Below are 25,907 nucleotides of genomic sequence, written 5' to 3' on the forward strand. Positions count from 1 at the left end.
GGCCCCGCTGTCTGCACATCCTGCAGACTTCCCCGCGCCCGCCCGCCCGGCGGAAGCGCTCCCCGGGCTCGCAGCCCCCACGGTGCCTCACTCCACCTCCGCCCGCTACTCGCGGAGCCCCGCCCCCGCATGACCCCGCCCCGTGACGCAGAACTGGGCGGAGCCACGGGGCCTCCGGCGAAACCAGCCGTGCAATAGGGCTGACGTCTTCTCCGAGCTCTTCCCGCGCCCGCCGCCCTGGAGCTTGCGCCTGCGCAGCTCGGGCCCGGCCCGGTTGTCACCCCCTCCTCCTCCCTAGCAACTGTCGCCCGCTCCCACCTCCGCCCCCTCGGCCACGTTCGCGCATGCGCGCCCCTTCCGGCACTCGGCCCCGCCCTCCCCGTCACCCGTAACAACCACTCGTGCCCTCGCCGCGCCCCTCCCCACTCCCTCCCCCCCGGCCCCCTCCCCGGAACCGGCGGTCGAGCTGCGGCCGCCGAGCAGTGGAACGGCGACGGCAGCACGGAGCCGCCGGCATGAGCGCCCCCCGCCGCCCCGCGTCCCGGCCCCGGCCTTTCTGACAAGAGGTAGGCGCGCGTCGCCGCGGTGGGCTCCGGGCGCGCCCCCCGCCCCGCCCCCGCCCCGCCGGGGTCCGGCACCTCCCGGGTGGGCCCCGGACCCTCGGCCGCCTGCCCGTCGCTCGCGTCCTGCCCCAGCCCCGGTTCTCTTCGGCCCGCCTCCCCTCGCCCCTCGCCCCTCGCCGCTCCTCCCGTCCCCCGCCCCCACCCGCCAGGCTGCCCACTCCCGAGCCCCTCCTTGCGGGGAGCAGAGTTCGGGTCCGGAGCCCGTCCCCGGCCCGCGTCCTCCGGGTCGCCCCGGCCGGGTCCCCTTGGGAGCAGCCGCGCAGGACCCCTGCGGAGCGGTCCCGAGTATCCGCCCCCCGCCCCCCCCAGCCTGCTTGGGACGTATTCCCTGGGTCTGGCCATTGGCTCATTTTAAACTCCAATTGTCATGCAATAGAGGCAGCCCGGGTCCTTGATGTCTCTGAGCCGTTGTTACTCCGGATGCTCGCGTAGGGCGTTTATCTGGACCAGAGCATCGGAAGCCGGGAACTGGCAGGAGTTCAGAAGCTCGTGAATTAGCAGGTTCTTTAGTGTAGTCGCTTGGGTTCTGCCAGGCAGTGGAATCCTGAGTGGATATCACAGTTTCTTAAACGAGCATTACACTGTTTTGCATCCTCTCTACACCTGTTCGTACCTGGTAATCGTCTTCCTCTTATCTGGGCGATAACCTAAAATTAATTTTCTCAATTAAATTTTAAAAAGATGATTAGATTCCCACTGCGCACCAACATTTGTAAGGTTTGCAAAAGCGAAATAGAACGTGGCCCCAGTGCACTGGGACGCATCGGCCCCAGAATCAAGATTAACGACAGCTTTAACTTGAGTTTGGAGGAGAACTCAAGACTTTGGCTCCAATTCTCACGATTTTAGAGTTGGAAGTCTTTCAAAATCATCTCCCCCAGAACCTCGTTTTACAGAGATGAAACTGTGTCCTAGAGAATTAAGACGGCTTACTTGAGGTCACCCACAGTTTTTCCTTAGCAGTTTTCCCTCTGTCAAGTGGTGCTGTTTTCCATTATAATCTGCTCCTTGTGCGAGGTATGCCACGCATACCAAAAAGAGTTCCAGACATGTTTAAATGTAATAATATAGATAGACATTTTCTGAAATAAAATATGTTTTCCTAACTTTTTTTTTTAACAGCTAGACTTTGGGCTTTTTGAGGATATTCCGTTTTGTACTTTTGAATATCCTCTTACCATATTCAGCATAAAATACCATTCTTAATGATTATCCTCAGCAGGACAGCTAGGCTCCTTCGAATTATTTTTCTTCCTCACTTTAAATAGGGGAATAAAGAGTCACAGAGGACTCGAAATAGAAGTGTGTTTTCAGAAAATCCACTGGGCTGGCACTAGAGTGTGATTATGTACCTCGCAGGAGGATTCCTTGACCTGTGAATTAGGCTTGAGCATTTAATTGACTACTTACAGATATCGCAGCCATTTGAGGCTGGGGATTTCAGCGGAGCCTCTAGCCAGAGTACTTGGGATCTCTGCCACTGGAAGACAGATCTTCAAAATTGTAGTGTACACAGAAAAAAGGAGTTGACGAAAGTTTCTTTTGAAGCTGGCTTTTGAGGATTATTCCATAATTTGAGATACAGTAGTATTTTTCCACTTTTATTTTTGTCTTACCAGAGCTGATGTCTTAACATGTGACCATTTTTATTTGTCTCCTAGTAGAAGTTGTTCAAGAGAAAATGACTTAAACATTAATTCTATCAGTTATTAGAATAATGGAATCATGATGTTTCCTTGCTGGAAAGGACTCAGGTCATCTCACCCATGCAGAGGAGGGGAATGGAGGCCTCCACCCTCACACTGTGCTGTTTCTCTCACTGTGCTGGGGCTTTCTTCTCCTTTTCTTATTATCTTACTACTTCCCCCTGCCTTCTGTATGTAAGTATCATCTTCTGATGACCTATTGTGGTCTCTTTCTGTCCTTAGAATGTGGTATGATGTGTCAGTGCAGACTTAGTTTTTTCTGTATGGTGGTTATTTATCACATATGTTCATGTTTTGCAGGTGTGAGAGGATTGCTATTGCATTACAATCATGGTGCAGAAATACCAGTCACCAGTGAGGGTGTATAAACACCCCTTTGAATTAATTATGGCTGTAAGTACTTTACATTTCAATTTATTCTTTGGCTTATTTTTTTTAAATACAGTCTTAGAATTTGATGATCTGTAAACAACGTTGTTTGTTTTCATTGCTTCACTTATTCTGTTTCTATGTTTATGAATTATATCTGTGGTCTGTAAAATGTTTTTAAAATATGAGCCTCTGAAAATTAAAATCTATGTGTTTTTAAAAAATGCACCCCAGGGTAATGTATGAATTTAAGTTATTTCTCCCTTTGAAAATACAGAAGTGGGATTCTGACTAAATACTTCTTCCTCTGGGTTTTGCTCTTTTTTTCCTTTATTAAAATAGAAAAGGGATATGGAGTGTGATTTCTTCCTGCTGCTGCTTATTTGAAGAGTGCTCTGGTTATGGGTGAACTCACTTTATATAGTCTTAGAACTGATCATTATAACATGGAATTGTACTTAAGTTGTTCAAATGACTCTGTTGAATGAGTTTTTCCTCCTAATATCAAATCCATGAGTCAAGTTAGAATTCCACAAATGGGGTAACTAAAGTCTTAATTTTCTTTATTTACGTGGAGAATTTGGCTGAAAATAGGCATTTTACTAGATGCAAAACAAAAATCTTTTCTGATCACTTTTGTATTACAATAGGGTATTCTTTCTCTTTCCTTCTCTTTTGGGTTATTATTAAGGCATAATATGCATACAGGCAAATGCATCTGTCATAAACATACACCTGATGAAAATATGTACGGCAAACTGAACATACGTGTGTTACTAGCACCAATATCAGAACATAAGGAGCCCAGAAAGAAGTCCCACTTATCCCCTCACCCCTGCAGTTAGCCACTATCTGGATTCTAACACCATAAGTGACTGTTCCCTGCTTATGTTCTTTATATAAATAGAAGCTCAGTGTTTTAGCATCTGGCCGCTTCTGCTCAGCATCGTGTTTGGGAGATGTATCTAGATGAGTTTTAAAAAACAAAACAAAAACTCAAGTGCTCTCAAGGGAACAATTTAGATTAGGGGAGGTTTTTTTTTTTAATTGGGGTATAATTTACGTACAATAAAATGTTCACATGTCAGATGTACAGTTTGATCAATTTTAATAAAAGAGTCACCCACACCCTCTATCGAAACAGCATTTGCGTCAATTACTCCAGAAAGTTCCCTTGTGCCCCTTCTCTGTCAGGTGAGGCTTTTGTTTGTGTTTATGTGCGGGTATTTGTATTAAATATATTTTAGAAGTTCTGTATTTTTGTTAAATATATTTAAGTAGGACTGTTCAGTATTTCATTGACTTATCAGAAAGGTGGTTCCTATTTGCATGTTATCTGTGTTGTTTTGGCTTTTGGTTGTATGGAGTGAAGACTCATTCCAGCCAGCTTGAGAGGAGTTTTGTTAGTGGGAACACTTGTGGTGTGATAGGAATCGCACAAAAATCTAGGAATTCCAGCGGGGATGGGCTGAGCAAGAGCCAGGCTTTGGAGGGTGGTTCCTGGCAGCTCTGGGGGCCTCGGCAGCAGTTGTCCCTGGAGCTTCATTTCACCTCCTGGGACTCTGCCTTTCTCTCCCACCGCCAGCTGGCTTCTTGGCTAACTCCCAGTTTCCCCAGCCCTGTGGCTTTAGTTCAGGGGCTTTCTTAGCTGGCCAAAACCCCTCTGGCCCCAGTTCAACTTTGTGGCATTTCTTGTTGCATTCTTTCAGTTTCTAAGTGACCAGTTCTTGTCACATTTCCTAGTTCACATTCTCGAGAGAAACTTGATCTGGTTCGTTTTTTCCTCCTGGCCCTAGGATATAGGATATTGGCCAGCTGTGGATGGTGTGCCCTGGTGAATTTCCTGACCCTCCTTCAGTTAGCTGGGCGGATGAGAGTCCAGGGAAGAGGCATCAGGGGTAGTGGAGGCGGAAAGGCAGCTTTGTCTAAAGCAGAGTATCTGTCCCTCTGCCTGGGACTGGGGGCCTGCGGGCAGAGGGTGAGGTGGGACAGGCACCGTGATGGGGTGATGCTTTCCAGAACATTTGGTGTGATTTAAAAAGCTTGATGCTACCCTGGTAGTTTGAAGCAAAGGTTGGTCTCTTAGCCAAATGTTAGATTTAATAAAGAGGTGTTTTGATTGTCTTATGTTCAAACTTCCTTATTTCCTTACTGTTGCTATTTTCAAAATTGTGAAGTTTGCCTTGCCAATTTTATGCATGAATTTACAGAAGAACTTGAAATTCAAATTCTGAGCCACCCCCAATCTTTTAAAATTAAGCCATTTTCGTGGTTTACGCCTGTAATCCTAGCACTCTGGGAGGCTGAGGCGGGAGGATTGCTTGAGGTTAGGAGTTCGAGACCAGCCTAAGCAAAAGCAAGACCTTGTCTCTACCAAAAATAGAAAAAATTAGTTGGGAGGCTGAGGCAGGAGGATTGCTTGAGCCCAGGAGTTTGAGGTTGCTGTGAGCTACAATGACTGCACTTACCTGGGGCAATAGAGTGAGACTTGTCTTGGAAAAAAAAAAAAGCCATTTTTAAATTTTTTTGTTTTGAGGCAGTGGTTAATTTTCTTTTCTTTTCTTTTTTTTTCCCCTGGACCCACCAGCTTCAGGAAATTTTCTTTTGAATTGTTAGAGAATATTTTTTAATCTGAAAATGAAATATATTACTTACCTTTTTTTCCCCCAAATTAGAATGTTTATTAAGTTGTTAGTGACTTTTGTAAGGTGTCATTTGCTCCCTTTTTTGACTGTAATTGTACGGTATAAAATTCTCAGTATTTACTTTGCTTTATTTTTTTCTCATTGAGGAAAAATAATAGTATGATAGAGTTAATCTAGAAATATCCTTTTCACTTCGTCATTCAGAGTGAGGAAAGAGATACCCAGTTAAGATGAGAACAGAACCATAGCTTCAACTGACATATTTGTGGAAATGTCAAAAAGTGAACGTGCCCCAGTAATCACAGTGCGTGGCAGTGCTGGGAGTGGCTGGGAGGTGGTGGTCCTGCGGTCATGGGTAGGGGACCCAAATCTTGGTTTATATGGGCTCAGTTCCTCTGAGGAGAGGAACTGGGAGAAAACAGCACCCACTCAACACCCTTGTTTGTTTTAACCAGGAGGGTCGTTATTATTTAGCATTGCCAGGAAATTGTTTAGGTGGAAAGTGCCTGGTGTAAAATATGTACACAGCAGGGATCAAATATGTTAATTGCATTTTGATTGATTTAATGAAAATTTACCATTTGTTTTCAAGTTCTCATTAACTCGTTTGAATTAAAGCATGGTATTTAAACAAGCAAAATCGAAGTTTTTCAACAGGCATTTGCAGCATTTGACTGGTGTTCTTTGGTTAGGTATGAGCCCAGAATCAGAATATTAGAGCTTCCGTGAGTTGGAGAAGTCACCTAGCTCAACCCCGACTTTGACAGTGAGGAATCTGAGACTCCGAGGCATTAAAGCTCACACAGTTGGTGGCAGAGATCTGATTCTTGAGTTTAGTGTCCTTTTTTTCATACCATGTTTCTCCTTCCCCCGATAATGTATATCCTGAAATATTTTATGAAGGTTCTTATCCATGAAGATGTCTTTAAATTTTCTAGTCCCAGCCAAAAACATTTCCGAGGGCTACTTTGCCTGGCTTGTGGGGAGGAGAAATGAATCAGCGAAGGACACTGCAGTTGATTGTGCCTTAAAAGATTTACAGTCTCATGTGGGCAGAGTGATGTGACCCCACAGATTAGAAACCCATGTTAATGGCCCCTTAATAAAGGATTCAAAGGAAAAATGAAGGAGATGAGAGGACACACGGTGTAGGAGGGCAGTGTGGGACAGAAACGGTTAGGTGCCCTTACTGGGAGTCCCGTGAGAGGAGGAAGAACTCGAGAGCTCACCTTCTGGACCAGACCTCTGGTGACAGCTGCAGGTGAGGCGATGACTTGGTCTCTGGTCTTTTTTCTGCTGAGGACAGCTGTCATTTGGACCTGCTGGAAAACATAATGGAAGAGGCTTCACTAGGTTCTGTACATCCCAGAAATCTTAAGCTTGTCTGGTGACCTTTTTGCCTGGGCTTTCCATTATCGTAGCAGATGTGGTCACCTCGTTCTTTGCTCTCTTCACCCTCGCACTCAGCCCAGTCTCCCTGTTCTCCTGGACCCCTTCAGCTTCTCTGGGCCCTCAGCAGACACACAGCTCTGTTCCTGTCTCTCCCGGCCACCGCCATGTTCCACCCTAAGTCCTCGTTCCTTTGGGTAAGGAAAGGAGGGAGACCAGAGGTTATTTGTTGTTTTCCTTACCTGATGTGTTTTGTGCCTTTAGGTCACCCTGCATTCTGCTGCCACACACTTTCTGTTTCGACAGTCCTCTGTTGAAGGATTTCCTGTTATCTGCCCTCTCTCTTCTAAACTCCTGTGCTTTTTTTCCTGAGGCCCTTCGTGACTGTGTTCTACCCTGCCTGTTTAACCTTATTTCATAAATTATGCACACTTCCCAACATGAACTTTAAAAATGGGTTTTTATCCTGTTCCCGTGTGCCTGGACATACAGTGTCTTTTCCAGTCCCCCTTTTCTTTTCTTTTCTTTTCTTTTCATATGTCTTTACCTCAGATGTTTGCCTTTCCCCATCTGTCTCTTCAAATCCTGCTCATCTGGTCCCACCCGGCTTCCTTATGCCTCTGGAGATGCCATTCATGTTTCTCTCCCTTCCCTCTGACGTGTTCTCCACCTTGTCATCAGTATTAGGTACTTTCATTTGTGGTTGGAGTTTCTTTTATTCTCAAAGGTTCCTGAGTGGTGTTTTCCAACTATTTCATGTGTTCCTTCAGGGTGGTGACCTTGCCTGTTACTTCTCTTCCTCCAAGTGTTGGTGCTAAGTACATAGAAAGTGCACAGACGTATGCGATCAGCTGATTTCTGTTTGTTCACATGAACTTTGAATACGTGGACTTTGTAAATAGGTTTGGTGAAAACTCAGATCTAAAATATATCCCATCCTGTTTTCAGACAAGGGATTTATGTTTTCTCCGTGCAACAGAAGTAACATACTTTGGTACTTCAATTAAACAGTGCCTCCCTTAGGACCAAAGACCTTTTGTGATGAAACTGGCCAATTGTTTTTTACATCTTCATAAGTTATCTAAAAACCCTGTTGGCAAACACTGTCAAAACAGTTTATTCGCTACGCTTTTCTAGGTTGGATAACCAAAAAACCTATTTGCCAGTGTACAAATTGCTCCAACAAAATTTGTTTTTGCTGTCCTCATCCTTTTGCTTTATTTTGTTTGTTTCATTCTCTGGCTTTTGGGGCACTTTCCCCTTTCCTCTCAGATGTCTTATATCTTCCCACTAAGATTAGAGAATGAAAGGAAGAGAAGGAGATTTGCTTTGAGACTAGGTACAAATCCAGGCCTGCCAGAGATGAGCTCTGTAACCTGGTAACTAGGTCAGGGACTAGTGGAAGGCTGCTGCAAGGCGGTGCTGGAGGGAAGCAGACTGCAGGGGGAATGTGGGTGACGCAGGGCTTGTTGGTAGCCATGGCCTCCTTCTCCCCCTTTCTCATATCCTGCCCTTTTCCCCACCTTCAAATACCAGGGGACAGAGTCAGTTTATATGTAAATAAAGGACTCCACCATGAATGCGTGTATCTCTTTTAGATCAGTAGGCATTGATATTTAAGCTTTATTTCATCCATTCCAATTTCATATATTAAACAGTTAAGGAGACATGGGGACCCTGGGATAGACTTGTATATCTTACAGGGTGAGGAGATCCTGCTCTTCCTTAAATTGAGCCTGGTCTTTGTGGAGTGAGGGTATGGTGTGCAGAAATCCCGAGGTAGAGCACTTTCTGAGGAGTCATCTTTGGAACAAAAGCCACCCCACGTGCAGCTGTTTCCAGATGGTTTCTTTGGTTGGTTGAGGCTGGGGAGCCCAGGTCCAGCTGGAACCCCTCCATGCTTTGCCCTTTCTTGGTCTGTGTGGCAGCCAGTGGCCTTCTGAAGCTCCATCCACTCACCCTTCCCTTCCTTGCCTGAAAATATCCTGAGCTGCCATCCCCTTTCTCTGACTTTGTTTTCTTCCTCTTACTCAAGGCCCACGCACATCCGGTCTTCAGCATTATTTTAGTTATTATGAGATATTTTCATTCCATCTTTCATCTTCTCAAAGCACATCCTCTTTGTCTCATTCCTAAATTTCATCCCTGCACCTTTTCATATTTCTGATTCTTGTTTCTGGGAGTTAGGTGTGATATTGAAATACATGTTTTTTATTAATCAAGGTATTGTTAGGTTTTTCAGGCAGCCTAATGTGCATTAGAGTTCATTTTTACTCACATGAATAAGCAATCTAGTTTTGGGGGTAGCTGGCTTAAAACTCAACTTTGTTCAGGTCTGAATGTGGAGGAAAATGTTTTTTCTATGATATATTAAGTGTACTGGTCAGTTTTTAGTGGAGGATTGTGCTCTTCTCGTTTATAAAATTGTTGAATGCCACAGTGTGAATCAGTCCTATTGCATTTAATAAAAGCTGAGGTGTAATTAGTTAGATTTACTTGGTTTTGAAAATGGACAATTATGGCACATGCTGCTTTGTACAAAGCCGGACCTTTTCCCTTTTGCTCCCTCACTCCTGACACAGGGTGCATTCTGAATTGTTCTTAATGTGCTAGGGTGAAGGCGCTTGTTGCAAAAGGAATATGTTTCAAGGAGAAATAAACGTGGGCTGGGCGTGATGACTCACGCCTGTAATCCTAGCACTCTTGGAGGCTGAGGCGGGAAGATTGCTTGAGCTCAGGGGTTCAAGACCACCCTGAGTAAGAGTGAGACCGCTTGTTCCCGTCTCTAAAAAAAATAAACTAAAAAAAAGTATGGATCAGATTCAGCTCCTTGCCTCTCTGATTAACCTGTTTCGTAAAAACAAACAGAACCAAAACCTTGTATTTTGGAAAATTTCAAGCATATACAAGTAGAGAATTATACAATAAATGCCATGTACCTATCACCCGGTTCTGATATTATCAACATCTTGCCAATATTTTTTTCATCTATTCTCCCCACTTTTTCTTTTCCTTATGTGTTAAAAGCAGATTTCAAATATCATTCATTCATCAATAAATACTTAAGCGTGAATCTCTAACTGTTAAGGACCTTTTTCTTTTTTAAACATAACTACTATGTTATTATCACATCTAACAAAAATGCTAATAATTCCTTGATATCATCTAATACAGAGTCCATGTTCAGATTCTCTCAATTGTCTAAAAAATGTTTTTTTATAAGTTATTTGGATCCTGTTGAAATAAAACCATTTACGTTTGGTCATTATGTTTCTTAAGTCTCCTTTATTTTCTAACATTCTCCCTTCTCTTTTGTTTCCTTTTGTGCTATTGATTTGTTAGAGAAACTGGGCTGTTTGTCCTGTTCAATTACCTTAACCTTTTGCTGATTTAATTGTTTATTACAGCAAATAGGCACAAGGAAAAGGCACAGACCTAAATTCAATCAGGTCAGCCACTTTTTAGCAGTTTTGTTTGAACATTTGCTGATAGAGGTTGAAACTAATGGTCAAAACCAGCTGCTCCCCTTCGTTCCCATGATTATTCTAGGTAATTTTGAGTTGCAAATAAGATGCAAAATGCTTTTTCCCAAATTAAACTGGGCCATTCTATTTATAGTTACTTTTTAACCCACTGAATTGGTCTTCATATTTTGTACTGAAAGCAGTTGAGAGGGATTAATTTATTGGCAGTGTTTCTTCATAGTGCATGGAGCAAATGCTTGGCAGCAGTCTGGCCTGGGGCTGATGAGGTGGGTGGTGGTAGTGTTGGAGGTGTCCAGCTGTGCTGGTCAGTCACTCCTTGTCCTTTTCCTTCTTTCATTAGAGCCCTGGATAGGGATATCGGGCTGCTCGGGGAGCCCAATGCACAGGGAAATGCACACTGTGGAGAGGATTTTCGTTGGCAGATAGTATGATTGATCCATCTTTCTTGATTTTTTTGACCTTTATAAGAGTGAAATAGACAGCTTTGTGTATTTCTAGTAATTATTTTACATGTTGTAACAGAAAGCGTATATTGCATTGTAATTCTCTTGAAAGGTACGATCTGATGTTAGGAGTACAGTAGGCTCTCTGTATCCTTGGGCTCTGCATCCACAGATTCCACCAACCTCGGTTCAAAAAAATGCAGGGGAAAAAGTAATAAAATAAATGACAAAAAATATATAGAATACAGTGTAGCAATTATTTACATTGCATTGGATATTATAAGTACTCTAGAGATGATTTAAAGTATACAGGAGTATGTGCATACATCATATGCACATACTGTGCCATTTTATACTTGATCTAAGCCAAAAGGCCGAGAAGTGATTTCTGTGCCATTTCATATCAGGGACTTGAGCATCTGAGGATTTTTGTATGTGTCGGGGGGGTCCTGGAACTAATTTACTGCCCCCCAGGATACCAAGGGATGACAGTACTTGGTTTTTGAAAAAATAAATGAAAAAAAAAAGTCTTGGCCAGGTGCAGTGGCTCACGCCTGTAATCCTAGCACTCTGGGAGGCAGGGAGGTTTGCTTGAGGTCAGGAGTTCGAGACCAATGTGTGCAAGAGTGAGACGCCATGTCTACTAAAAAATAGAAAAATCAGCAGGGCATCATGATGCACACCTGTAGTCCGAGCTACTCGGGAGGCTGAGACAAGGGGATCCTTCAGCCCAGAAGTTTGAGGCTACATAAGCTATGATGACATATAATTATGTATCATTATATAAGATAATTTTATGTGTATCTTTATATAGACTGAATCCATTTTCCTTCAGTAATCTGCCTCTCTTCCTAGATCTGTACTGCTGTGTTTTTGCAGTGGTGTGTTTTGAGTTATTGATAAGGAACCGATTTGTAAATGTCTTATGTATATTTGATCCAATGGCTGCGTGCTTAGCTCTCTCCCTCCCAAGTTTTTGGCACACCCCTTCTGATCTTTCTTACGTTTCTTTCTCTGTCCCACTTTCTTGCCTTCTTGGATAGAGATCCCCTCTTCCTTTTCTTCTCGTTTTGCTATTTGTGGACCCTCAGTTGCATATTTTGTGTTTCCTGATCATAATAGGTGCTTTAATTAGTAGTTGGTGCTATGTTAGGCACAGCTATTCAGCTTTTTCACCTGACAGCTCTTCCTGGGCATTTAGCCTCATTTAAACCTGTGGCTTCAACTGCCTCTTTGTAAACCAGAGATCTCAAAGCTTTACTCCAGCCTAGATGCCTCTCCAGAGCTTCCGGACTCGTAGCCAGCTGCCTGCTAGACATCTCCATTTCAGTGTGTCAAGGCAGATTTAGTACCTCTGAAACAGAATTCACCCCCACCTGCCTGCACCAAAAACACACCCCAACAGGAAAGCACACAAACACAAACCAGTAAAAAACCAAACCAATAAAATGCTCTGAGAAGCTCTACCTTTTCTTCTGAGCAGCTTTTTTTTTTTTGACACAGAGTCTCGCTCTGTTGCCCGAGCTAGAGTGCCGTAGCATCAGCCTAGCTCACAGCAACCTCAAACGCCTGGGCTCAAGCAATCCTCCTGCCTCAGCCTCCCGAGTAGCTGGGACTACGGGCATGCGCCCCCATGCCTGGCTAATTTTTTATGTATATATTTTTAGTTATCCAGCTAATTTCTTTCTATTTTTAGTAGAGATGGGGTCTCGTTCTTGCTCAGGCTGGTCTCGAACTCCTGACCTCGAGCGATCCTCCTGCCTCGGCCTCCCAGAGTGCTAGGATTATAGGAGTGAGCCACCGCAGGCAGCCTGAGCAGCTTCTTTTAACAGGGGCTCCACCTCTTATCTTACCCTCAGGGCAGAAACCCAGGCCTCCCTGGCAGCCTTCCCTCCTCACCCCTCTGCTTCATTTAGTGGTGACCAGAGTGGAGCTGGTAGAAGTGTCTTCTAAATGGGTTCTGACTTTGCCTCTTCCAGGGCCCAGCCCCAGACCACTCCTCACACGACAGCGTCCGGACTCCCACTCCAACCCCCTTGCACCGCATCCCATCCTCAGGGCTGCTACCAGAGAGACCTCTAAATTGTCAATCTGACCTTGTCATTTGCTAGTTTGAAATAAGGAAGTGCCTGTGCCTCACCTGGGAGATGAAGTTCAGACCTTTAGCTTGGTACCTAGGGCCCTTCACCTGCTTCCTGCCTTTCCCTGGGGCCTTGTCTCCTCGGGTGAGGCCCGCACATCTACTCCTCAATCTCCTTATGTTAAATTACTCGCCCTTTCCTAGCTATACCCATTTTTTCATGGCCTCGGTGCCTTTTCACATACCTGCGTGGAATACCTTTCCCCCCTTTCTTAACCTGGCTAACTCCACCTGGTCAGGTTCAGTTGCACCCAGCTGGAGTTCCATCTCTGTGCGTTGTAGGGCCCTGTTACCTCACTGTCCTCTGCCTCATTCTGTCCACTTGCTGGCACTGCACGCATCTCCAGGGTGGAAATCACACCATCTCATCCTCCACATAGATTTGTCTAAAGAATAACTGAGTTTTGGAATGTATGCTTGTGTTTCCTGTGTTACTTCTCCTTCTGGTAATGAAAATTTTGATAAAAGGTCACATTAGAATATATTCTTTTGGTTGACTGTATTTATTACTTAGATTATGCTTCAAAAGAATCTGATGCAAATCATATCTTGGGAATAAAATAGAGTTTATTCAGTGAATTGAAGTTTATAATTACTGTAGTTGCCTGAAAAAAACATGTCTTGGTTTATATATCACTTAGTCTTTTGAGTGGCTTTTCTCCCATAGTGATGAATATATATATATTCATATATATAAAAAGTATGTAAAATAAAATTCATTTTAAGTAAAATTCTTGGCTCTGATAGAATGGTAACCTAATTTTCCTTTTAGGACTTTTCCAGGTTTAACCTGAGAGGTCGGTTATTACGTGATTTTTTTTTTTTCTCAGTGAATAAGTTATTCCATAACATTAGGTAGTCCTAGTCACGAACTGTGTGTGATTCTTTTCTTTTTCCTGGTTCAATGCCTGTGTATGTGTTAAAAACCAAGGCCAGAACTAAACTCTACAAGGTTCATATTTTAAGAAATACATTGATTTCAGTGATCCTTGGTGTGTTGCAGGATTTATGCCATTAACATTTAGAAAGCTCTTCCTCAAATACCTATTATTTCATTTTGATTTTCTTAACACAAAGTTGGTTCAGAATGCAGATTATAACAATTCTAAATTCTGATTCTTTACTGAATCAGAATTTCTGGAGTTGGGCCCAGCAGCGTATAAAACGATGGTTCTCAAACCAAGCCCTGCAGGTGGTTCTGGTGCCTGTGCAGGTTTAAGACCCATTGGTTTAGATCTCCTTAATTTGAGTTTTCAGTAAATTAAATAGCAAAAAAGGAGAGTAGTTTCAGTTATAACTTTTTTTTTTGTTTAAAAGTTTTTAAAGGAATGATTTTTTAACAGGCTGTATGATAGACTCTTACTATATTATGTTTTCTTGTGGAGGATTTAATAGTTACCAGGAGACTGACTGCTTTATCTGTTCCTCCAGACCGCTGTTCCTGTTTATTCAGTGTTACCAAGGTTATATTAACAAGTGTGTGCTTCCTTGAACTTGTCTTAATCAGTTGTATGACTTCATTTGCTAATTTTCAGATATAGTAGATTTGTACTGTACATTAAATCTTTTTTGTTGTGGTAATATGTATATATATATAATAAAATTTACCATTTTAATCACTTTTAAGTGTACAATGCAGTGCCATTAAGTACATTCACATTGTAGCCATCACCACCATCCATCTCCAGAACTTTTTCATCTTCCCAAACTGAAACTCTGTCCCCATTAAACACTAATGCTGAATTATTCCTTTCCCCAGCCCCTGGCAGCCACCATTCTACTTTCTGTCTCTACGAATTGACTACTCTAGTACCTCTTTCATATAAGTAGTATCACATGGTATTTGACCTTTTGTGACTAGGTCTTTTCACTTAGCATAATGTATTCAGGGTTCATCCATGTTGTGGCGTGTGTCAGAATTTCCTTCCGAGACTGAATTATATAGTCCATTGTACGTACCTACCACATTTTGCTTATCCGTTCATTTGTCAGTGGACACTTGGGCCGCTTCTGCCTTTTGGGTTTGTCTGTGCTGTGCTTTTTTTTTTTTTTTTTTTTTTTTTGAGACAGGGTCTCACTCTGTTGCCTGGGCTAGAGTGCAGTGGTGTCATCATAGCTCACTGTAACCTCAAACTCCTGGGCTCAAGTGATCCTCCTGCCTCAGTCTCCCAAGTAGCTGGGACTACAGGTACAGGTGTTCACCACCACGACAGGATAATTTTTCTGTGTTTTGTAGAAATGGGGTCTCATTCTTGCTTAGGCTGGTTTCAAAGTGCTGGACTCAAGCAATCCTCCCACCTCAGCCTCCCAGAGAGCTAGGATTATAGGTATGAGCTACTGCACCCAGCTTGTACTGTACATTTTTAAAGGCTAATTTTTGACTATAATGTCAGTCAAAAATAATTGCATATCTTTTTAGATTTTTTTCTTTTATATTTGATAGATTCCAGATCCAAGAGGTAAGTTCCTTGAGGGATTCAACCACTGTATTGTATTGTCTATTCAAAATACAGCTTTAGTTTACATATCATGCTTGCCATTGCTGTTAATTTGTTAACAAAGAAAGAATTGCACCTAAAAGCAGGTGTAGAGTGATGAGCTGAGGGGTAATCCCCTCCAGGAAAGGTGAGCTCCTGAAGTAAGGGAATGGAAGTGGTAGAGAAAATAGAATATTCTGCAGGTGATCCCACCCCACTGTTAAGTGTTCAAGTCAAGGTATTGCTCCTAATTTTCTTGTCTTTGTTCTTCTAAGTGTGACTTAAATTGTAAATGCTTCAAGGTCTATGAGGCACAACTTGTGTAATAGGCATTTAATAAATAGTACATGATAGATATTTTCCTGATGAATTAAATCAACTCCAACTATCAGCTTAACTGACTCCATGGAGTTTTTATTCTGGTGCATGAAACCAGATAGTATTTCCATAGCTCATTGCATTCTTTTATGTGGGCAAACACATGGCATCTTTAGAAGCTGACAGCTGCAATTCCAAATGCTTTTCTGAAGTCCACAAATTTATCTTTTATACTATGGAAAGTAAAACAGTACTCTGCCAAGTCCAACTTGATTTGAAGAGGAATATGCAAAACTGCTATTTTGTTGTCAGAGATATATTTATACTCAGTTTGCTCTTTATTAGACCAAAAATTTTATGGGGATTAGGAATGGTTTTTGAAAATCATAACATATTTTGGTTTCCATTGGATCCTTTCAGCATATGATTGCTTTAAATACAAAATGAAACACATGGAAAACAAAGAGAAGTAAAACCTCATAGCACTGTAGACATTCCAATTTGCCTAGGGCTGAAGTAACTGTGGCATGTGAAGCATTTGACATTCAAGATTTATTGACAGAGACCAGATATCTTAAGTATAAGAATCTATTTAAAGATGTGTACACCTCTGTTTTTCCTAACTAATGTCCTTTGATTTTCTAACAGAGATCTGTTAATATTGTACTTTTATTTAGATAATTGAAAAACCACATAAACAGATTATAGATCATCTGAATGTCTGTCCTGTTTATAGCTAAGCACTATCAGACAGTATGGGGTTTGCTTTTATGTTTATTTTGTGTGCAACAGATAATACGGTTTTTATGGTTGAAAGCAAATACAGAAAGAATCGAGGTGGAATTAATATGTAAATGATGGGATTGGGGCAAGGTGTGTGTACTTCACAGACAGGCAGCTGTACAAACAAAGATTTAAATAGAGCAAAGAGATGTCATCAGACAGCCTGTCACAGTGGGGGCCCCCAGGTTGGAAACAGCTGTGCCCTGCTGCTCAGTCCCATATTGGTTCTGAAGGGGAAATCTGTCTTCACATTTTCATTGTCCCCACTACGTTGTATGCTGCTATTTCAGATTTTATAATTTTATGAGGTCTTTTTTTTTTTTTTACCTAGTTTGCACCTATTTAACATTATAATAAAAATAACTTCAACACTAAAGGTTCAAGGAAACTTTTCTAAAATGGGTTTGTGTATTACTCAAGTTTGATAAGTGATTTCTCTGAGTCAGAGATTTTGTGTTCTTTCATGAACCTGAATCATTGAGGTCCTTAAATTAAGTTTTGTTTGAAACCCAACTAGTGGTTGAAAACAACCAGAGGTTAAGAGGGGGAGGGGAATAAACATTCTTGTATTATCCCGTCGGTGTTTAACATGAGTGGCCTGTTGGCTCAAGTATTTTTCAATACGCACAGGCAGCCCTTCAATGCAGGGAATCAGCAGTGACGGTCCTTTGACGGTCATGTCAGTTGGGGTAGGTATTGACTGGATGGGCTGAGAATGGAAAATAGGGATGACAGTGTCTTCATTTTCTTCTGGGTGTAATTTAGAGCTGTGGAAATTAACATGATGTCTGGGTTTTGATTCCATTGTTACCAGACAGTAGAAAGATGTAAAAAAAAAAGTATGTTTGTGGATTCTCATGGTCGTGGTTTGTTTTTCATGAAGGACTTTTTAAAGTGCTTCGTAAGTGATGTTAAGATTACCTCAAATACAACTATATCATGTTTTTAACTTTAAAAGTTTAAAACTCTTAAAGTGTTTGAGAATACTAGTCATGTACCAGGGAGGCTAAGTAGGGCCGGCCCTATGCCATCAGGGGATGGGAAGTGATTCTAAAACAGGTTCTGCCTTCTGGGGGCTTGTTATTTCCTGGAGAGGGTTGATGCAGCTCATGCTGTCGTAGGAGCCTGCAGCGAGCAACACAGCCATCTCCATGGGCTCTGCTCCCAACCAGAGTGCAGTCTGTGAAAATTGATTATATGAATTGGAGTTATCTTGTCATACCCAACTAAATTAGAGTCGAGGGATCAGGGGAAAAGAAAAGCACTGTCCCGGGATTATCTTGAAGGCCAGCTGCCGAGATGACTTGCTGTAATCTTAAAACCAGTTTTACATAGTAGCTGTTGACATGAACTGCTGTTAACTCTAAGATTAGTTTTACCCACCGCCGCCATCACTCGCCAGTCAGAGCTTGCAAGTTTTTCAAAACACGTAACACTTTTCTCATAAAACTCCAACCTTCTCTTTGCTCATCGGACATAGTGAAGACCACCCAGTCTGTGTGTATGTCTGGAATTGCAATTCTGTTTTCCCAAATAAAACATTTTGTTTAGAGATTCATTTCTGTATTTTTATTTGACAATGACAAGTCCTGTGAGATGATCGCATTGCCTGGGCTCCTGTGTGATGGACAGGGATCCTACCACTAAACCACTATTTGCAAAACAAAGAACAGATGAAAGGTCTAAGAGCAGTAGCTAGCATTTAGAGAGTGCTTATGTGCCAGCGTCTCATTTATTGCTCACACTTCCTTTGTGGGTAGGCTCTTCTTTTATCCCATTTTACAAGTGAGGAAACTGAGGTTGAAGTTGCTTGACAAGCGGTCACTGTGACCTGGCTGCCTAGTCCGCTGACAGTGGTGTGAGCTGACTGGATGCCATGAGCCCCAGCAGGCAGAGCAACTGTGCCCCCCTGGAGGCCAGCAGCTGCTGTGCTGAAGACTCTTGGCTTTCCTGATTCAGACCTCTGCTTTTCTCTTCCCTCAGCCTTCTTCCACCTCTGATCTGTCTGGTCTGATCTGGTTCCCTGCTGGGTGGTAAAACTTTTCCCCTGGGCTCCATCTTTGATGTCTCACAGGCTTTCTGCTTTCTTCAACGGGAGGCTTTTGCTTATAGGTGTTACCCCTGGGGTTCCAATCCAGATCCATTGACATAGGAGCCCAGGCTTTAATCTGCTCTGCCTCATGCCTCCCCTGTTTGTGTCTTATTCCTACTGTGACATACAGGAGGGGTGGAGGGAAAGGACACTTGACAGCTGAGCCACATACTGGATAATTGGGTGGGTGGAGGCAAGGGTCGGGTAGGAGAGTGGATGGAAAGTTGCTAGGAAAGCTGGGTTTACAGTTTTCAGCTTGAGGCCATAAAATGCGGGTGCAGTATCAAATCTTTGGTAGATAATTGTGCAGGATTGTCCAGAGGAGGCTTTTGTCCTGAGAACAGTAGATGACTCTCCCAGGACTGTGGGAACAACAGTCTAATGTTTACATTTATTCAGGCCACAGTGGAACTGAGCGATTTGTTTCCTGACATGCGTTCTTTCTCTTCCAAGTAGATTGTGTTTCTTCATTCTGTGGAAAATGTTAATACCATTAGCATTAAGCCTGATTCTGGGCTACCTGTAACTGAAAACCTTTTCAGAAAACATCTTGTTATTCAGTACCCTCTTCCCTGTTTGTTTTATGGAAGTTCTTGTCCCAACATGAGTCATATTTATCTTCAGGGCCATATTTTTAATGTATTAGATAACTGACTAAATCCATTTATTTCCTGTATTCCTATAATAAAGGGAATATTTTACTCCCTGTGCCTAAATTGAAATCAGACTATTTTTTCATCTTTATTTTCCTTTGATCTTTTCTTATAGAAGGAATTTACTTATACCTAATTCCTTTGTTTTAGTTGGCTAATTATAAACTTTTTTTTTTTTTTTTTTTTTGAGACAGAGTCTCTCTCTGTTGCCCAGGCTAGAGTGCGTGGTGTCAGCCTAGCTCACAGCAACCTCAAACTCCTGGGCTCAAGCGATCCTCCTGCCTCAGCCTCCCGAGTAGCTGAGACTACAGGCATGTGCCACCATGCCCGGCTAATATTTTTTGTATATTTTTAGTTGTCCAGCTAATTTCCTTCTATTTTAAGTTAGGACGGGGTCTCTCCCTCTTGCTCAGGCTGGTCTCGAACTCTTGAGCTCAAACGATCCACCCATCTTGGCCTCCCAGAGTGCTAGGATTACAAGCGTGAGCCACCACGCCTGGCTGGTATTTTTTTTTTTTCTTTTGCCTTGAGGCACCATGAAAAAGTTACTGAGACACCAGCGGTGCCCTGAACCCTCTGACTTGGAGCACCATGTGACAGTGCTGAAGGACAAATGTACCCAGATAAGCCAGTCAAGAATGTCTTAAACGGTTATCTTCAGGACAGTAAACAAAGCATGGAGCTCCCAGGCTAATGTCTCAGATGTCAATCTTGGGATCTTCTAGAAATATAGCAGTTGAACAATAATGGGCCTTATTTGTCTAATTTAAATTAAAATGCAGAAGATGCAATTAAGCATACTAGATTATACTTTGAGTTTTATTTGAAAGCTCGATGACTCTATGTTTATCTATTACATAGTGTTAACAGAAGTTTCCAGGTGGTCTTGCCTGAAAGTTCTTAAAGAGGAATATATTACAAGTACTTTAAGACAAAATATTCAAGAAGACCTTGTTAAACCAAGAGTTTAGCTGTACAGTTAGTTGCATACATGTTAGGTTCAGCAAGAGAAGGAACAGTTTTTGTGTTTAACCAGGAACAATCTGAAACTGTCCTCCTGTTAATACTTTATATCTAAAGCAATATCTGAATGGTAGTGTTGCTTTAGCCAAATGTAAACATGCTAATGTTTTAGTAAATTAGATGATTATTTTTCTTTTGAGCAAAAATCTTTGTGTTCATGCTTGTTTTGTGCTTATAGCAGTGGTTCAAAACTTAGAAGCCATGGTATTCTGCTGCGTATTGTGAAATATGGATATATACTTAGTTTTCTAATACGAACCAGGAGCAGTTTTTGTAGGACACATGACTGCCATATGTGCAGTACAAAATCCCAACCACAAGCTTACTGCCTTTTGGGGGAGGGGTAGGGGCTACAGAGCTGTCAAATTAGGGTTGCTGGTGCTATCTTAGTTCTGTGCTGTTTGCTTGCCTGCTCCTTTGTCCTCATCCCTTTGTCTTTTGTTCACTGATTTTGGGGGACTGTCATGTACTAGCACTAGTTTGCAGCACCAGAAGAGTTAAGAAAATTGATGTAAAATTTATGGCAGAAAATCTTAAAATGGAGAGAACTGTATTTAGAACCAATTTCTTTTGCTCTTTTTTTTTTTTTTTTTTTTTTTGATAGGGTCTCACTCTGTCACCCTGGCTACAGTGCAGTGGTGTCATCATAGCTCACTGCAACCTCAAACTCCTGGGTTCAAGCGATCTGCCTCAGCCTCCTAGGTAGCTGGGACTATAGGCTCATGCCACCAGACCTGGCTAATTTTTCTGATTTTTGTAGAGATGGGGTCTTGCTCTTTCTCTGGCTGGTCTTGAACTCCTGATCTGAAGGGATCCTCCTGCCTTTACCTCCCAGAGTACTAGGATTACAGGCATGAGCCACTGCGCCAGGCCCAATTTTTTTTGCTCTTTAGGAGGGGATCGTTGTGAGAAATTTTTATACAGAGCATTTTAATCCCACTTGCTGGTCAGATCTGCAAGAACAAAGAACACTGCCTTTCAGCATAGAGTCAAGCACAGCTTGGGTATCACTAACTTGAATTATCTTAAGAGGTCAGGAAAAACTCTACTTCTGTATGGGGTTTTTTTTTTTTTTGACACTATTTTTAAAATGTAACATAGATAAATCAGATTAGTGACTTCTATGGAATTAAAACTTTTTACATGTGATGTCTTTTAATTTTATGGGAATTTATCCCATGTCCTTTAGAATTGGATCACTGCTGCCTGCCAATAAAGTCATGAGAAGGCCTGTTAAAGGGAAGGTAGGATAGGTAGAATTCAGTGCAGGCTGGGGTAGAATACACAGGTAGCCATTGGAGGTGAGGGCCTTACCTTGATGCAGGCTCACCACCCCTGCTGGAATGAATACCTTGAGTCAGTGTGCTGTTTCCTAAGAGAAGATACGTGGATTTTAGAAGACATCTTCAAGTTTGCTTCTCGTATCCTCTAACAAAAATATGTCATGTTTAGAACTCTTGGAACAAAGGAGTGGGTATATGAATGAAAGAAACTATGATATGTGTATGCAGAATTTCTCACACTTCTTACTAGTGTTTTGCCCATTTCCTTTCTGTTGTGTAGTGTAATATATATTGAAATGGCTCCTTTATCAAAAGTAAATATAGCTGGTTTATACCATTGTGTGGTAAACTGTGAGAGTGGGTGTTGGGAGAGAGGGATGGTAAAAAGAATATATTCCTGGTCAAAAATGTCTAAAATACTTGGAATTGCAAATGTTTTGGTGTGTGGTATATGAGCAACACGTTTACCATCTGTTCTTTCAGCTATAATTAATGCCTCCACAATATTCATCATGATCATACTTTAATGAGAAGGCCCAAGAAGAGAAACCCAGGTATTATGATGCCCTTTCCTTAGATTTTATAGCATCATAGGTTGAACTTACAACTTTTCCAGACTAAATGTTACTTTTGGAAAAAGTATGTCAACAGGACTATGGAATTTGTGATTTTCTAAGATGAAAGTTTATAATTTAAACTTGAGATGTGTTTGCTCTCATAGGAAATGGCTTGGGTTATGTCAAATTTTTACATATTCCTTTATTGTTTGAGTATAGTCATTGTATTTTCTTGTTTGATCTTACCAGCAGATTTCCATTGTGCTGTTATAACTTGATACATTTGTCTCACTGAAGACTGATAATTGAGGAGGATGACTTTGGTTTAGATACAGCACTTAGCTAATATAATTGTACAAGCCCTTTTACAGTTGTTAGTTTGATAAAAGTGGTCTTACAGTAGCTTGAAAATAGCTACTGTGGGCTATCAGTAAGCATTTGGATGAATGAATGGTATGCTGTAACTATCTGGAATGTAACTTTTCTTTAAAAGGGCTTAAGTTTTTATGAATTTTAGTTTTTATAAATACTTAAAATACGAACACATGTATTCACAAATAGTATGTAATTTGAAACCTCAGGTTACTAGTGGGCTAAACAGAAGCAATTTCTCTTCATAGCCTTCTGATGAGACAAGAGGTAGGGTACAAGAGCCCACAGAGGACTGAGCTGTGATAAAATGCTGTCTTCCCTGGGCAGTTGTCACTCATGATCTAAGATTAGCTTGGACATTTATTTGCTTTTGAGTTTCTGCAGTAGGCCACAGCGCTGGAACCTATCGTGTTAGGACCACTTGTGTTTGAACCAGCTTCTGAGTACACTTGCAGACAGGTCTGAAAGAGTTTATCCGTCAGTGCTTTGCTGCCTTTTGCTTTGCTGGCCTTCCTCCCACCAGGAATGTTCCTTTCTCCACAGCTTTAGGGCCCTCTGCTGACGTACTTCCCCAGTAAAGCCTTTTTAAAGTATCCCAACCCAAAGTGGTTTTCTGCTGAGTATCTTAAGCAGTTTTATTGTCAGTGCTGCTCCTTTGCTGTTGTTAGTCACCTCCTGTAGCCCTCTTCTCTTTTGTACACTTTTAAGTTCTTATGCCTGCCCTCCCCACACAAGCCATGCCTGTGTCTTTCACTCTTGTGTCTCCAGAATCCCTAGCATGGGATCTGCGTATGGTAGGCTCTGTCTACAGCTGTTATTTTGATAGTCGGTGCATTACAGAATTAGAACTCTGAGGGACTTTGGTCAGTTTGCCACGTTGTCTTGATGTGGTGAATATTTGTTTCTTTGAGCGCTGGCAGCTTCTAAGAGAGACTTAAGCCATAGTGTTTTCACTTCTGCTTCTTTCCAGGGTAAAACCAGATCTGTTTATAAATAAGTTTGATAGTCATGTCTGGTGCCATAGGCTATCCCGGTTGTATGGAAAACAGCTGGCTTGGTTTGTTGGCTACATTGTCTATGAACATAGTTCAATGTAATAAAGGTAGGTTCTTTAAATGGAAATTCTTTTCCATGGGTTTTCCTGGCAGAGTGCAGCATTCAGCTCATTAATTCTCAAGTTGAAATTTCTACTAAAATATGATTTTCTTTAGCACAGTACTAGCTTTTAATATGTCAAAATTACATTCAAAGGTTGGTTAAAAACTGAAAGTACTGTTGTCGAGCTTCCAAATTGCAGGCTCAGAAATCCCTTTTGAAAGAGAATAGTGGGTGTGGAAGGCCGGGGAGAGCAAGGTGTCCAGAAGGCAGCGTTCCTCTTAGGGCAAGCTGGGAAGGCCCTGGTGGTGTTTTTATTAGGGAAACAATTGCTATGTTAAAATGAGTGATAAAATGATTACAGTAGTTATTTCTTTTATAAAAGTAATTTTTCCTTTAAAAAGGAGACATCAAAGATCATTTCTCCCTCTCTGAAGAAATTATTTATGGAAGAGTTCATTTTGTTCAGCCTTTCTTGATTTTTGTATTTGATAAATGTTAGATGTGAATGGGAAATGGCTAGATAATACCGCAGCTAGTTTGCAAGAAAAAAAAAAGACATTTGGAAATTACTGCTGCTTTCTGGCACAGTGATTTGAACCTGGTGAGAGTTGAAAAAGGGCTTCTTCTGAGGTTCTCTTAGTGCAGAGATCCGCACTTAGCAAGCCTCTGATGTAGGCTGTTTGGCCCAAACAGGGTTTTTAAAACAGGGAACTTCTCATAAACTCCACATTGCTGGCTTCTGCGGAAAAGCTAGAGCTCCCGGGGCTGGCACTGCTCAGAGCCCCAGGAAGCTGGAGCTGGGTGGTGAGGTCCCCCTGAGGAGGCCGGTCCCCCGCCTCGTACTGCACACTGGGTCTGCCACCACGTTGGCTACAGCTTTGGGCAAACCTACGGTTACATTTTCGCATGTAAAATGTGGCAGTGTCACATTTAATCAGTTACTTGGATAAGACTGTAAAAACTATAGGTTGGTTTCTTGATTTGTACCAATCTGTGTAGGCTCTGGCTTTGTGTAATAAAAGCACTTTCAATTTTACATGTGGACTTTTCCCCCTAAAGCTACCTTTTTCCTATTAATGTTTTTCTGAAATTTTTAATTTGAGAAATTTCCGTTTTTTAAAAAAGTTGATAGAAAAGTACAGTGAACACCTGTGTACATTTCACCCAGATAAATCAACAGATTTGCTTTATCACTCTTTTACTCACACAAACACACACACACACACACATTTATTTTGTAGCAACATTTGAAAGTAAGTTGCTATTATCATGACACTTTACCCCTAAATACTAAAGCATGTACTGTCTAAGAATAGATGTTCCCCTACATAGCTGTGATCACTACCACGCCCCAGAAATTTAACACTGGTAGAGTAACATTATTTTATATGTAATGCATGTTCATATTTTCTCAGTTGTTCCTCACATGTTCTGTACAGCTATTTCTATTCCGATCCAAGAGCTAATGCAGCATTGCACTTGGTAGTCCTTTTTAGATGCCTTTATACTAAACATTTCTCTGCTTTTTGTTTATCTTTCAGGATAATGACTTTTTTTCTAAGAGTTCAGCTGATTGTTGTGTAGAATGTTCCATAATTTGGATTTGTCTGGTTACTTCCTCATGATTAGCTTCAGGTTAACCATTTTTGTTATGAGGACTACAAGGTCATGTATACGTTCATTGCATCACATCAGATTGTTAGACTGTCCCGTTATTGGTCCTAAGTTCAATCATTTGGTGAAGGTAGTACCTTCTAGATCTTTCCATTATAAAGGCACCTTTGCCCCTTTGTAACTAGTAATCTGCAGGATGATAACTTGAGGCTGACTACCTCCTCTGACTACCTTTCAGTAGCATCCATGGGCGATCCTTGGCCTGAGTCAATTATTGTACACTGGTGGTTGCAGAATGGTGATTTTCTAATTTTGTTATTCCTTCTGTGATTATTAGATGGATGACATTTTCTATAAGATTTCCTCCCCTGTTCCCTTTTTTTGAGTATTGCTATATGGTTTGTAATGTTTTGCCACCTTTTTTCTTTCCGGTGCTCGAATTATTTCAGACACAATGAGTGGAATCCCTTCAGGCTAGTTTCCTGTGTTCTTTGGACATGTTCCATCAGTCACTGAGTGTGCCCTCGCTTTCTGGAAAGAAATGTTTCTGACTCGCCTGCCGTTTTCTTGCTCCAGACTGGTAATCAGCCATTTCTCAAGAAGCACTGATTGCTTTCAGTAGGCAGTGGAGTTGAGAGAGCCAGATCTGGGTGCCAGGTGTGCTCACTTGGAGCTGAGGTGTCATTGTTTCTAGGCCCTTCCAAGGGGTAGAACTAGGGCACAGAGTGGTATTTTTAATAAAATCAGAATGCTTCTATTTTTCAGGGGCTACTTACACACTTTGTAGGAACTTTTTAGGTTGTAGTTCACGCTGGAAAACTAGGGTACTGGTATCTG

The 25,907-nt window shown here is 41.9% G+C and overlaps 1 protein-coding gene across 1 annotated transcript in view; it reads left to right on the top strand.

Moving 5' to 3' along the window:
- Window positions 1-443: 443 nt before the first annotated feature.
- The window catches only part of SEC14L1 (SEC14 like lipid binding 1), a 51,476-nt gene continuing 26,012 nt past the window's right edge, over window positions 444-25,907 (top strand). Inside the window, exons 1-2 of the mRNA XM_045569537.1 lie at window positions 444-566; window positions 2,630-2,722. Of these exons, the coding sequence (XP_045425493.1) occupies window positions 2,660-2,722 (63 nt within the window). The 5' untranslated portion in view covers window positions 444-566; window positions 2,630-2,659. The remainder of the gene's footprint in view (window positions 567-2,629; window positions 2,723-25,907) is intronic.

This window comes from Lemur catta, chromosome 15, assembly GCF_020740605.2.
Source record: "Lemur catta isolate mLemCat1 chromosome 15, mLemCat1.pri, whole genome shotgun sequence".
Classification (NCBI taxonomy): Eukaryota; Metazoa; Chordata; class Mammalia; order Primates; family Lemuridae; genus Lemur; species Lemur catta.